We start from the raw sequence: 14221 nt of genomic DNA, 5'->3' as shown, positions 1-14221 counted from the left end.
TCCAGGGGCACACCACACAAAAAGGGAAGAAAGCAACATATGGGCATGCATTTGACTTCCTTACCTCCCATGTATAAGGAAGGCACTGCACGTATGAGGAGCTTAGCCAAGGGAAGAATCATGGGAAAGGGGCCAGTGTATCAAGTCCTAGGATCAAGGTTAAACCTGGCACTTGACCTTCACGTGCCTGCTTGGGTCTCTTCCTAGCAATATTTCATTTCTTTCCTACTCTAAAGGCTTTTAAAATAAACTTCCACTCCTGCTCTGAAACTTGCCTCAGATTCTTTTTCTGCCTTACGCCCCTCAGTCCAGTTGTTTCTTCTGAGGAGGCAAGAACTAAGGTTGCTGCAGACCCATATGGATTCACCATCGGGAACTTGGATGCCTTGACTGGTAACATAATACTTGGTGCTGTGAGACTCAGATATTTGCCACCACTAACCTATTTATTCCTATCATCTTTTTTTTTTTTTTTTTTTGAGATGGAGTCTCACTCTTTCGCCAGCCTTGAGTGCAGTGGTGTGATCTCAGTTTACCACAACTTCTGCCTCCTAGGTTCAAGTGATTCTCCTGCCTTAGCCTCCCAAGTAGCTGGGATTACAAGTGTGCGCCACCGCACCCAGCTAATTTTTGTATTTTTGGCAGAGAGGGTTTCACCATATTGGCCAGGATGGTCTGGATCTCTTGACCTCGTGATTTGCCCGCCTCAGCCTCCCAAAGTGTGAGCCACCGCACTTGGTCCCATCTTATTTTTTACTTTTCTGATTGTTTCTCTTTTCTGAGTTTCTTTTTCTTCTTCTTCTCTGTTTTCCCTTGGGTTCAGGTTTGTTGGGTTTTTTTTTTTCCTACTATTCCATTTTTTCCTCCTACTTTGGAAGTTGCAACCCACCCTATTTCTATTTCTTTGGTGATAATATAGAAATTTTTAAATGCTTACTTAATTTATTGAAATCTAACTCCAGTCCACTCTCTTATAAAATCTGTGCTACCATGGTTGTATAGGTTAGTTTATGTTAATTTTCTTTGCTATCAAAAGACAGTATTGTCATGGTTTTATATAGTCAGTGTGTGTTTAGATTTACCTACATATTTATCTCTCTTTTGGCTCAGTTATTTTCCTACATCTCAGACTTTCTATCTGGTATCACAGGTGGCTTTAGAGATCACAGGATTATTGTCATTCTTGTTAATAGAAAACCAAATCTATAAAATATTTTAAAGAGGCTTACTCTGACCCAACAGGAGTGACCACAGCCCAGCAGTTGGGTCGCAGTTTAGTTTTATATATTTTAGGAAGACAGAAATTGTAGGTAAAATCATAAATCAATACATGGAAGGTGTACCTTGATTCATCCTAAAGAGGTGGGATATCTTGGGGGGGTGTGGCTTACAGGTCATAGGTGGATTCAAAGATTTTCTGATGAGCTACTGATTGAAAGAGTTAAGTTTTGTAAAAAGACTTGATGTCAGTAGAAAGGAATGCTTGAGTCAAGATAAGGGGTTTGTGGAGGTCAAAGCGCTTATTATGTAGATGAAGCCTCAGAGGTCTTATCCCTCAGAGAGAATATGTGGTAAATGTCTCTTTTGAGACCATAAAAGTGTCAGACTCCCAGCTAATCTCTCCAACCCAGTGAGAAAGTCCTAGAAAGGGAAGGCCTGGCTGCATTAATGGAGATTCTGTACAGATGCAAATTTCCCCCTCAACAGATTACTTTGCAGGGCCATTTCAAAACATGTCAAAGAAAAATATTCTGATTTCCTTCAGGGTCTCCTATCTGTCATGTGATGCTGTATCAAAGTCAGGTTGGAAAGGAAGCCGCTTTATGCTGGGATAATTTTAAAAACCTGTTTTTATGCCTATGATCCCATCACTTTGGGAGTCTAAGGGTGGGAGAATCACTTGAGTTCAGGAGTTTGAGACCAGCCTGGCCAACATGGTGAAACCCCATCTCTACAAAAATACCAAAATTAGCCTGGCATGATGGCTCATGCCTGTCTTCCCAGCTACTCAGGAGGCTGAGGTGGGAGATCACCTGAGCCCAGGAGGTCATGGTTGCAGTGAGCCCACATTGCACCACAACACTTCAGCCTCCAGAGTGAGACCTGGTCTCAAAAAATAAAAATAAAAAATAAATAATACCCCATTTAATGAGATTTTATGGTTTGTGGGGTGTGACTTAACCCCTGGCTCGCATGACCTTGTGTTTATAATCTGTTATTTTATTGCAATAAAGAGTCTGTTTTGTCAGATCTGTATTTTTACCTAAACACCAAAAGGGAGGGGCATAATGAGGCATGTCTGACCTCCCTTCCTCTTATGGCCAGGAATTCAGTTCTGTAGGTGTCCCTGGGATCCCTTTGGCCAGCGGTCTATTCAACTGGTTGTGGGGCTCAGGATTTCATTTTTGGTTTATATTCTCCTAATGGACTTCCTACCTTCAGCAAGTGCTAGTCTTTATGTCCTATCCCTTGAGTCTCTTGAGTTCAAAACTAATACTAAAATTTGCTCACCAGCAGTTCCAAAGTTAAAATTTAGCTTCAGTGCTCTATCTTTCCAAGTTTTTGCTTACATTTTGATCTGCATGTTCTTTGCTTTCTTGCCAATTCATTGCTTTGTATTAAAGATTTTAAAATACTTTATCATTCAAAATTATTTTTAGAGAAATTGCCTATTAGAATATGAAAACAACCATAAGTCAAGAAGTAAAAATCCATAACTAAATTTTAAAGTGATCTTTAGGGCTGGGTGATGTGGCTCATGCCTGTAATCCCAGCATTTAGGCAGGCAGAGGCAGAAGGATCCTTGAAGCAGGAGTTCAAGACCAGCTTGGACAACATAGTGAGACCCTGTCTCTACAAAAAAAATTAAAAATTAGTTGGGTGTGGTGGTATGTGCCTGTAGTCCCAGCTACTCAGAAGGCTGAGGTGGGAGGATTGCTTGAGCCCAGGAGTTCAGGGCTGCAGTAAACTATGATTGTGCCACTGCACTCCAGCCTAGGTGACAGAGCAGGATCCTGTCTCTAAGTAATTTTTTTTTTAATTTTGTTTAATGATCTTTTGGTTGGAATTCTCTCATGGGATTTTTGGCAACCTTGAATCATCATTTTCCAAAATATATTCTACAACTGCTTTTTAAAAAAATACTTAGTGAAATTGAGTTTACAAAGGCATGTTATAAGTAAAAGTTTAATGCCGCAAAGGAAATAGCACTTGAAGATAAATCCTCTCAGCAAGGCAGTTTACTTCTATAGAAAGGTGCAGCTCATGGATGAAGCAATGGTGGCTGCAAGCTTGCACAAGGAGGGAAGGGGTACTTATGCCTGATGGAGGTCGTCCCTACTGCTGTGTTATTCCCCTGTTGGCTAGGGTTAGACAGGACAAGCTAGACTAATCCCAATTGGCTATTTTAAAGACAGCAGGGGTCCAGCTGTAGTGGCAGGGTGGGTATTTTGGCAGGAAAGTTACGGTTACTGGCAGGTCAGAGCAAGTAGCCAGGGATGACCTAGGTCAGAGAAGGTGACTGCAACAGGTGACTGGGATGATTCAGGATGGAGCCAGGGGGCTGAGGGAACAGATGGAAACTACTGATTAGAACTGGTGGTGAAGGTTGTTTACTGGAATCACAAGGAAGTTAAACTTTAAAACAGAGAATTAAAAAATAAGAGAGCCAAACATACTGACATACTGATTCTTTGAAGAGAAACTTGGGGTTCACTATAACATGCTACATACCAAATTATCTTCGTAGAGTCACAGTTTAAAACCCTGCAAGATCCTGCATTTTGTTTTTGTTTTTTTTAAAAAAAGAAAGGAAAACTTTGTTTAATTTTGTTTACCCAGCATTTCCCCAATTCCCCCCAAGCAACAGCTATCAGTACTCTACAGAGCTAGTATTTTGCAGAATAGTTTAAAGAGCTCTCTCCACTCACCCTCCCCCGACATCATAAAAATACTCAGGAAGTCCTGAGTCTTCCTTGCAGAACCAAGCTTCTTTTTCCTCATATGTTTTATCTGATGATATCATCAGGGATCTTGCTGTTTAATATACCTTTTAGATATTTGCTTTTTATGATGTTTTCAGGGTCTAACTCTGCCTTAGAAATGGGGACCATATTGACTACCAGATGTATCTCAAAGTCCTCAGTCTACTAGTGATCTTTCTTTTTCCTCTCTCTCCTCCACTGATTTTCCCTTTCAGTGTACTCCGGACCCTTCTAATTCTCAAGAATCAAAGTATTGGGTAAAATCTCACCATTCATCTAGTCAAGCCCTATTGAGATTAATTAAACAATACATTTAGACAATAACTCTTTAAGTGGCTTTTTTTTTTTTTTTTTTTTTTTTGAGACAGTGTCTCTTCTTTCTGTATCACCCAGGCTGGAGTGTCATGGTGTGATCATAGTTCACTGCAACCTCAAACTCCCAAGCTCAAGCGATCCTCCCATCTCAGCCTTCCAAGTAGCTGGGACTACAGGCATGTACTGTCATGCCTGGCTTTTCATTTTTTTTATTTTTTGTAGAAGCAGAGTCTCTCTATATTGCCCAGGCTGATCTTAAACTCCTGGGCTTAAGCATTCCTCCTGCGTTGGACTCCCAAAGTACTGAGATTATAAGCATGAGCCTGCACACCCAGCCCAAGTGGATATTTTATTGCTCTCCTTTCCAACCTTGAAGATTTATAGTCAGGGACTTTTGTTCTACTCACCTTGTCCCTAATAATGTCAGAAGTTGTCAGTGACCTCTTATATTCACCAGTTTCTCATGGTTTTTTTTGTGTGTGTTTTTGTCTTTGTTTTCCAATATTCATTTTACTAAACTTCCTCTAAAGCATGTAACACTATTGGTCATTACCTCTTAACATCAATGATACCATTTTCTCCAGTTCTTTTTCCACATCTTGATTTTCCCTCACTCCCTTTACATAAATATATATCTTTCCCAGATTTCTGCCTTAGCTCCTTTTTCTCATTATTCTCCTTAGGTTTATTCCTTTATTTATTCACTTACACATTTCTTCAATAAACATTTAGTCAAAATGATGAGTTAGTAAAAAGTATTATTTTTAGCATAATATAGGAAGCTTGAACCTATCTTTTACTTTTTTTTTTTTGAGATGGAGTTTCACTGTTGTTACCCAGACTGGAGTGCAATGGCACGATCTCGGCTCACCGCAACCTCCGCCTCCTGGGTTCAAGCAATTCTCCTGCCTCAGCCTCCCGAATAGCTGGGACTACAGGCACACACCACCATGCCCAGCTAATTTTTGTATTTTTAGGAGAGACGGGGTTTCACCATGTTGACCAGGATGGTCTCGATCTCTTGACCTTGTGATCCACCCAAAGGGCTGGGATTATAGGCGTGAGCCACCGCACCTGGCCATTCTTTTACTTTTTTATTTTTAATTGGGTCCCAGAATATGATCCATTTGAGAATGACTTTTTACTGCAAGGATTTACCTTATAATCCTTTTTTTTTTTTTTTTTTAAAGACAGGTCTCGCTCTGTTGCCCAGGCTGGAGTGCAATGGTGCCATCTTGGTTCACTGCAACCTCTGTCTCCCAGGTTCGAGTGATTCTGCTGCCTCAGCCTCCTGAGTAGCTGGGACTACAGGTGCAGGCCACCATGCCTGGCTAATTTTTGTATTTTTTGTAAAGACAGGGCTTCACCATGTTGCCCAGGCCAGTCTCGAACTCCTGAGCTCAGGTGATCACCTGCCTTGGCCTCCCAAAGTGCTGGGATTACAGGCATGAACTACTGTGCCCAGCCTTATAATCCATTATTGTTTCAGTAGTCATTGCAATAGAACACGCAGTAAATTCCAAACTGTTTTTCAGAATTGACAGCACATGAAATTCAATTGAAAAGTCTTTTAGTTGATCCTAGTACCAAAAGTACTAGTGCAAGAAAGTTTTTTCCTTTTTCCTCAGGTCAATACTACACCCTCCCCATCCACAGCAATATTTTGAAATAGGCAAAGATTATCTGTGGTGTATTCTCACTTTCTCTTCTGACTCTTCCTCCTGTTTTCTAGAGTGCTTGTCTCTGGCACTAGTGTACTTTGGCAGCTCTAAACCTTCTGCTGCTCTCCTGGTCAGGTCTCTTCTCACCACTCTCACACTCCAAATTGGTGCTGGAAGTTCAGATAATCCATATTTTCTACCTAGAGAATAAAAGGAAAGCAATCAAGTACAAAAAGGCAGTGTCTAAAGGAAAAAACACTACACTGATGATGATAGGTAGATAAATCTAGATTCCAGTTGTGGCTATATGCCTGACATCTATGCCTCTTTTATCTGGAAAGTGGAGGAATTACACTGGAATAATTGATGTCTAAGGTCCAAGCTCTATAAGTTTAAAATCAATTCATGCAAACATGTAACATAACTGATGGATGAGGAGTTTTGATAGAGATAGCTACATTGTCTAAGGTTAGGGCTTTAATCACTATTCTTGGCCCTTTAAGGAAATCAATTTCAGCTTTTGAACCATTGTGAACCCTGTTCTGGATTCTAGCTACATTGGACCCCACTGCCAGATAGAGGAAAGCCTGGTTAATATAACTATATGAAAGTATCTATCCACCTGGCACAGTGGCTCACACCTGTAATCCCAGCACTTTGGGAGGCTGAGGCAGGTGGATCACTTGAGGTCAAGAGTTCAAGACCAGCCAGGCCAACATTGTGAAACTCTGTCTATACTAAAAGTACAGAAATTGGCCGAGTATAGTGGCAGATGCCTGTCCTACCAGCTACTTGGGAGGCTGATGCATGAGAATTGTTTGAACCCAGGAGGTGGAGGTTGCAGTGTGCCAAGTTCATGCCACTACACTCCAGCCTGGGTGGCAGAGCAAGACTCCATCTCAAAAAAAAAAATTATCTAGCATAATGTCCTCGCGGTTGATCTATGTTGTAGCATGTGTCAGAATTTCTTTTTAAGGCTGACTATTCCTTGCATCTATGTGTGTGTGCTTGTATTCCATGTTTTGTTTATTCACTTATCTGTCGACAAGACACTTGGGTTGCTTTTACCTTTTGCCTATTGTGAAGAATGCTTCTGTGAACATGAATATACAAAAACCTGTTTGAGTTCTTGCTTTCCATTCTTTTGGATATATGCCCAGAAAAAGAATAGTAATATACAGTAATTCTATATTTCTTTCTTTTTTTGCATGTGGGGAATTGCTATACTGTTTTCCACAGTCACTGTGCCATTTTACATTCCCACTGAGATTTCTTGACCCTTCTTATTCATCAGCATTTCACTCAGTGGGTTTTAGAATCAGAATCAGTGATATATCTTATCTGATTTTTTTTTTTTTTTTTTGAGATGGAGTCTCGCTCTGTCGCCCAGGCTGGAGTGTGGTGGCATGATCTCGGCTCACTGCAACCTCCACCTCCCAGGTTCAAAAAATTTTCCTGCCTGAGCCTCCCAAGTAGCTGGGATTACAGGTGTCCACCACCATGCCCAGCTAATTAGTAGAAACAGGGTTTCACCATGTTGGCCAGGCTGGTCTCGAACTCCTGACCTCGGACAATCTGCCTGCCTTGGCCTCCCAAAGTGCTGGGATTACAGGCATGAGCCACCATGCCTGGCCTGCAGGATACCCTTTCTATATAACAATATGAAAGAAAAAATACCTCCAGTCAATTATAAGATGATCCCAATCTCAGAAATGTTAAAATAAGCAAAAAATGTATCTTAGACTCAGTGGAATACAGTTGGTAAATATACTAAAACCCCCTCCAAAAAATATTTTGTGTAAGTTATACAACTTAACACAATCTTTGTAGAGCAGGAAAGTAAAGGTAGCTACTCAGCAATAGTGTATGCAAATACTGTCTCAAATGTACTTTTACCTTATTTATTCATTTATTTGATTTATTTTTGAGATTGAGTTTGTTCTTGTTGCCCAGGCTGGAGTGCAATGGCAAGATCTCCGCTCACTGCAACCTCTGCCTCCCAGGTTCAAGCAATTCTCCTGCCTCAGCCTCCTGAGTATCTGGGACTACAGGCACACGCCACCACGCCCAGCTAATTTTTGTGTTTTTAGTAGAGACGGGGTTTCACCATATTGACCAGGATGGTCTCAATCTCTTGACCTCGTGATCCGCCCGCCTCGGCCTCCCAAAGCACTGGGATTACAGGCGTGAGCCACCGCACCCGGCCCTTTTACCTTATTTATAAAACAAGGGCTTCACGGACCGTTTTTTCCCCGAAAACTTACCTAGCTGTGCCTTACCTAGCTGGGCAATCTAGAATAAAAGTAAAAACCCCTCCCGTTGAATCCTCTGCAAAATAAAAATAAAAAGGTAAAAGGTAAAACCCCATAGGACAGTAAACAATGTATCCCAGATGTTGGTTCCCATATATTTGTGATTTCTGGTAAATATCCTAATGCTCATTTGTCTTTGTTTTGCTTAAAGGATTGTTCAAGTTTAGAAGAATATAACATTGCCGCAGCATTACTCCCTTTGACCAGTGCGTTCTATAGGGTAAGTTTCATTGGTCCATATATAACCTCGTTGTGATTTACATAAATGTATTCAGTCTGGTTTATTATGGAGCTACATGAATCCTATCCTCTTAGTAGTATGCCTAAGATGTATTTGTGGTTTTATTTGTTGTAACATTTATTGCATGCTATGTATAGAAAATTTAATATAGAACACTAAATCATCTCCTAAACTAACACCCACACCCATTACATGCCTGCCTTAATTTTTTTTACAGCACTTTATAATACCTGAATTTATGTTATGTATTGGTTTGTTTACATGTTTTTTCTCCATCACAGAAAGTAGATTCGTGAGGCTGGGATATGATCTGTCCTCTTTTCTGCTGTATCCCAGTGCCACTTAGTAAATATTTATTGAATGAATGAATGACATAATTGAAGCCAGAAATTAAAATTTAACTTCACTGGTAATTTCTGTGAACGTTCTGAGAATTTTCTGGAATGTTCAAAGTTATTTTTTAAAATTCTGTCACTTATTACAGTTCTCCTATCTATGCTTTTTCATAAATAGATTCGTTCTTATGGCAGACAAAATCAGCAAATTTCTTTTCCCATGAAGGACTTGTAAAGAATTATATAACCAAAAATTTTTTTAAAAAAAGAAAAAACAAGAATTAGATAACCAGCCATACTTGGAATAATGCATTTAATACATCCTTCTGAAATATGCAATAATAAACAATAAATCTGTGATGGCAGCCAGCTTACTATTCAGCCACATGCACAGTCAGCTTCAGGAGACAATAAGTTAGTAAGTTTGGTATCTGCCGTGCTGTTTCCAGTGTTAATCGTACATACTTATATTTTAGTGGTAGGCTTGGATTTGATGTTTTGTGGTTGGCATGGTTTGTTGTTGGATGAGTTTGTTTTGGATTGTTTTGATTTAGGGGTGAATTAGTCAAGGTCCAATCAGGAGCCCAAAATTATACCAGTAATTTGAGCAGATAAATTTTATTTTATTTTTATTTATTTTTTTGAGACAGAATTTTTGCTCTTGTTGCAAAGCAATTCTCCTGCCTCAGCCTTTCGAGTAGCTGGGACTACAGGTGTGTGCCACCACACCTAGCTAATTTTTCTTTTTTTTTGTATTTTTAGTAGAGGTGGAGTTTCACTGTGTTAGCCAGGATGGTCTCGATCTTCTGACCTCGTGATCCACCCTCCTTGGCCTTCCAAAGTGCTGGGATCACAGGAGTTTCACCATGTTGGCCAGGATGGTCTCGATTTCCGTCAGGAGATCTGCTTGTGATCTGCTTGTCTTGGCCTTCCAAAGTGCTGGGATTATAGGCATGAGCCACCATGCCCAGACAAGTTTTGTATTTTTTTGTAGAGACAGAGTTTTTCATGTCACCCAGGCTGGTCTTAAATTCCTAGACTCATGCTATGTGTCCATCTCGGCCTCCCAAAGTGCTGGGATTACAGAAGTGTACTACCACGCCTGACCAGAAACTTTAATATAAGGAGTTATTAAGTAGTAACAGGGGATTAACTACTAAGAGGTAGAGGGAATTCTAAAGAATACAGGAATACAATATAGGGAGTAGCTACTACCTCTAGGGCTCAGGTGTAGTACCTAACGAAGTAGCAAACTTGGAAGAGAGCCCCTCCCCAGATCTAGGCTGATTCAGATCATGTGAGAGAGGTGTTATTATGGCCAATGGATGGCACAGAATTTCACCAGACCAGGACTGTCAAGCAGTAAACTGCCTGCTGGAGTGCTGGCAAGACGTGCTAGGAAGCCACCCACTAGAATGGCCTTGAAACTTCTAGGGTGCCAGTGAAACTTGATGGGAAGCTACCAGCTGGGGTACCACTGAAACTTTATAGATAGTGAGCACTGCCACTGTATTCCCAGACACCATCAGCAGCTACCTACCACAGGAAGCAAGGAGAAAGTACACCAGAACCAGGAAGAGAATCCACTTCCTACTGCAGTGTTCCTTCAGCACCTTTACTGGCAAACCTTAATATTCTGCATTTTGGCAAAGGGGAAATGTTTATAAGGGCCAGTTCCAGTATCACAAAGCAAGATAAAGAAAGATAGATTTGGAAGAAGTACTGCATTGATAACAGAGTGATTAGGTAAGGTAGATCACACTGATTCTTAGATATTTCTAAATCTGTATCTTTTAGAAAATTATTTCTAGTGTGTACTGGATTTGTTAATTCAGATAGTAGATGTAAATTGCATTATCCTTGGCACAAATCGCAGATTAGCCATCTTCATACTGTTCAGCCAGTATAAACTCCTGGGTCTTGCCAGCATTGCTTCAGAGAATTGACTCAGCTCCTTGTCTTGTTTAAATTTACTTTTAAAATATTTTAAATAACATATATTAATTTTTTTCAGTGGAACAAAAGTTTATTGAGTATCTCAATATAAAAACCTGCTATAACAGGCAACATCATGGGCAGCAACATTAATAAAACATTGACATGGTCCTTAGGAATTTATATTAATAGTCTTTCTAATACTGCAGATAATTTTTAAAAATTAAACTGGTCCACAATGCCACCAACCAGTTGGACATTATCTTAAGTAAAAGAGATATGTGTATATAGGTAGAAAATCCAGATAGTACAGAAAGGAACAAAATGCAAAGTAAAAGTTCCCTTTCCCACCTTCACCCCATTTCTTCTGAACCATTGGTTTCCTTCCTGGAGAAAGGGGTGGGAGTGAGGGTGAGGGGCCAAGGAAGAGCCATGCATTATTGCCAGAATATTCAGATAAAAATTATCTTTTTGGGGGGGCAGATCACTTGAGGTCAGGAGTTTGAGACCAGCCTGGCCAACATGGTGAAACCCCATCTTTACTAAAAATGCAAAAATTAGCCAGGCATGGTGGAGTGTGCCTGTAGTCCCAAATACTCAGGAGGCTGAGACAGGAGAATCACTTGAACCAAGGAAGCAGAGTTTGCAGTGAGCCAAGATTGTACTACTGCACTCCAGCCTAGTTGACCAAATGAGACTATGTCTCAAAATAAAAATAAAAATAATTTTTTTAAAAATTATCTTTTTTTAACAAAAAGCATCAAACCATTTACACTGTTACACACCTTGATTTTTTCCCTTAGTAGTACATCTTAATTATCCTCTCATAATAGCATATATACCTAATATTTTTAATTATTTAATTTATAATTCTAATGAAAAGATGGTGTATATGTCCCTTCTATTCTCATATAAGCAGGATATTTCGTTAGCCCAGATGAAAGGTTATGTTTGGCGGCCAGGTGCGGTGGCTCAAGCCTGTAATCCCAGCACTTTGGGAGGCCAAGGCGGGTGGATCATGAGGTCAAGAGATCGAGACCATCCTGGTCAACATGGTGAAACCCCATCTCTACTAAAAATACAAAAAATTAGCTGGGCATGGTGGTGTGCGCCTGTAGTCCCAGCTACTCAGGAGGCTGAGGCAGGAGAATTGCCTGAACCCAGGAGGCGGAGATTGCGGTGAGCAGAGATTGCACCATTGCACTCCAGCCTGGGTAACAAGAGCGAAACTCCGTCTCAAAAAAAAAAAAAAAGTTATGTTTATCTTTTAGAGTTTTACTTAGTGTCAAAGTGATCAAGATTTCCCACTTGTAACATCACCTATCTTCTAACATCACCTATCTTCTAACCTTCGGGATTTGTCATCCCCAACAGCCACCACAAATTATTTTTTCCCCTAGATTGTAAGCCTATGGTTCCTTCTTACTTCTTTCCACTTTTACTAAATTACATGTAGTAATTTACTAAATTACTAAATTTAATTTTAGTAATTTAGTTTAAAGTTAATTTAAAGTTAATTTACTAAATTAACTCTTATGGAAGCCTTCTTTGAAGGTGGTACCTTAACAGCCAGGTTTAAATTCTTAGGATTACTTTTACTGTGAAAATAATGTAATCTTTTATACTTATGTTTATTGTTTATATGGTACTTTCATTTTCTCTTTCAGTTTATTACATATGCCAAGCCCTGTGTTTATGTCTGTTGTAGAGTAATCACAGATTACTAACACATAATCCTTACCCTCAAGACACTTACTGTCTAATGGCCTTTCATATCCATTGATCAGCTGTTGACAGTAGAGGAATCATTTCAAAGTTAATGAATAATAACATTGGGTTCTTCATTGGTTTGCTTATGCTCTTTTTATTTAAAGATTATGTTTGTTAAATTAAGAGCCAGAGTATATGCTGAGAATATGTAAAGCAGGGGTTCCTGTCTAAAGGTTACTTTTTTAGAAGGAAAATAAGAAGAAAGTAAAACCCAATAGAGCAGAAATAGAACCACAATGGGATACTTTGGTATTATTTTTTCCCAACAATAGCAGTGAGTAACAATGAAAGTCATGGCCCCTTCACCACAAGCCACTGTTTAACTTTTTTTTGAGATAGCATTTCACTCTTTTCGCCCAGCTGGAGTGCAGTGGTGCAATATTGGCTCACTGCAACCTCTGCCTCCCAGGTTCAAGCTGTTGTCCTGCCTCAGCCTCCTGAGTAACTGGGATTACAGGCGCCCACCACCATGCCTGGCTAATTTTTATATTTTTAGTAGAGATGGGGTTTCACCACGTTGACCAGGCTGGTCTCGAACTCCTGAACTCAGGTGAGCCACCCCTCTTCACCTCCCAAAGTACTGGGATTACAGGCATGAGCCACCATGCCTGGCTGCCACCATTTAATTTAATGCCTTATCTCCAGTGACCCATGCACCTCAAGGTCACCCTGTTGTAGTTCTTAATAACCCAGGTATTCTGGGGGGGGTTTCTGGAATCTGTCAAAATATGGCATATCCCTCCCATTACTTCTTTGAGGCATATCTGTTGGTTATTGAGACTCAAAATGACTCCCAGGAGAGCTAACACTTTCTCATTTTGGTACCCATTATAGCCTATGTTTACCCTGGGCGGAAAAATAAATACTCTATTCACTTTAAATGCCATCACCCTGAAGTGAAGCCTTTCCAGAGTCTAAAGATCTCCCACATGTACATGGCATTTCAGGAAGTTTTATTGATTGAGTTAGGTCTCACTTCAGAATAAGAGTATTATTTAGACACCCATTCTCAGTAGAAACGTGTTTTTTCTTGACAATTCTTTATTCAACATGTAAAAGTTTATTTTCTAGTATCTAACCATTCAAAATATTTATTTGTTTGAAGAAACTTATTGAAGTATAGTTTATCATAAAATTCACCTATTTTAGTAGTTTTAGTGTTTTACAGAGTGGTAGAACCATCACCATAGTCTAATTATAGAACATTTCTCAAAAACAAAAATAAGTAAGTAAATACATAAATAGGCCGGAGTGATGGCTTATGCCTGTAATCCAGGCACTTTGGGAGGCCGAGGTGGTGGATCAGCTGAGGTCAGGAGTTTAAGTCCAGCCTGGCCAACATGACAAAACCCCTATCTCTATTAAAAATACAAAAATTAGCTGGGCATGGTGTCATGCTCCTGGAGTCCCAGCTACTTGGGAGGCCAAGGTAGGAGAATCGCTTGAACTTGGGAGGTAGAGGTTGCGTTGAGCCAAGATGGCACCATTGCACTCCAGTGTGGGCAACAGAGTGAGACTCTGTCTCAAAAATAAAAATAGAAATAAATAGATAGATAGAACATTTTTGTCACCCCAAAAAGAAGCCTTATGCCCATTCACAGTCATTCCCCATTGCCAGGCAACCACTAATCTCCCTTCAGTCTCTATAAATTTGTCTTTTCCAGACATT

General features: G+C 40.0%; 1 protein-coding gene and 1 long non-coding RNA gene across 5 annotated transcripts in view; one reads left to right on the top strand and one right to left on the bottom strand.

Moving 5' to 3' along the window:
• LOC118145816 (uncharacterized) overlaps nucleotides 1-14221 on the bottom strand; it is a 167323-nt gene that overhangs the window by 8542 nt on the left and 144560 nt on the right. The window contains exon 2 of the long non-coding RNA XR_008475178.2: nucleotides 5999-6159. This is a non-coding gene — a long non-coding RNA (uncharacterized LOC118145816). The remainder of the gene's footprint in view (nucleotides 1-5998; nucleotides 6160-14221) is intronic.
• The window catches only part of SBF2 (SET binding factor 2), a 495691-nt gene that overhangs the window by 359509 nt on the left and 121961 nt on the right, over nucleotides 1-14221 (top strand). For all 4 annotated transcript variants that reach the window (XM_054242060.2, XM_054242059.2, XM_002755039.7 and 1 more), the window contains one exon: nucleotides 8423-8491. In XM_054242060.2, the coding sequence (XP_054098035.1) occupies nucleotides 8423-8491 (69 nt within the window). The remainder of the gene's footprint in view (nucleotides 1-8422; nucleotides 8492-14221) is intronic.

The sequence above is a fragment of the Callithrix jacchus genome, chromosome 10 (assembly GCF_049354715.1).
Source record: "Callithrix jacchus isolate 240 chromosome 10, calJac240_pri, whole genome shotgun sequence".
Lineage (NCBI taxonomy): Eukaryota > Metazoa > Chordata > Mammalia > Primates > Cebidae > Callithrix > Callithrix jacchus.
Note: the sequence above shows the minus strand (reverse complement) of the source record. Positions and strands in the feature narration are given on the sequence as shown.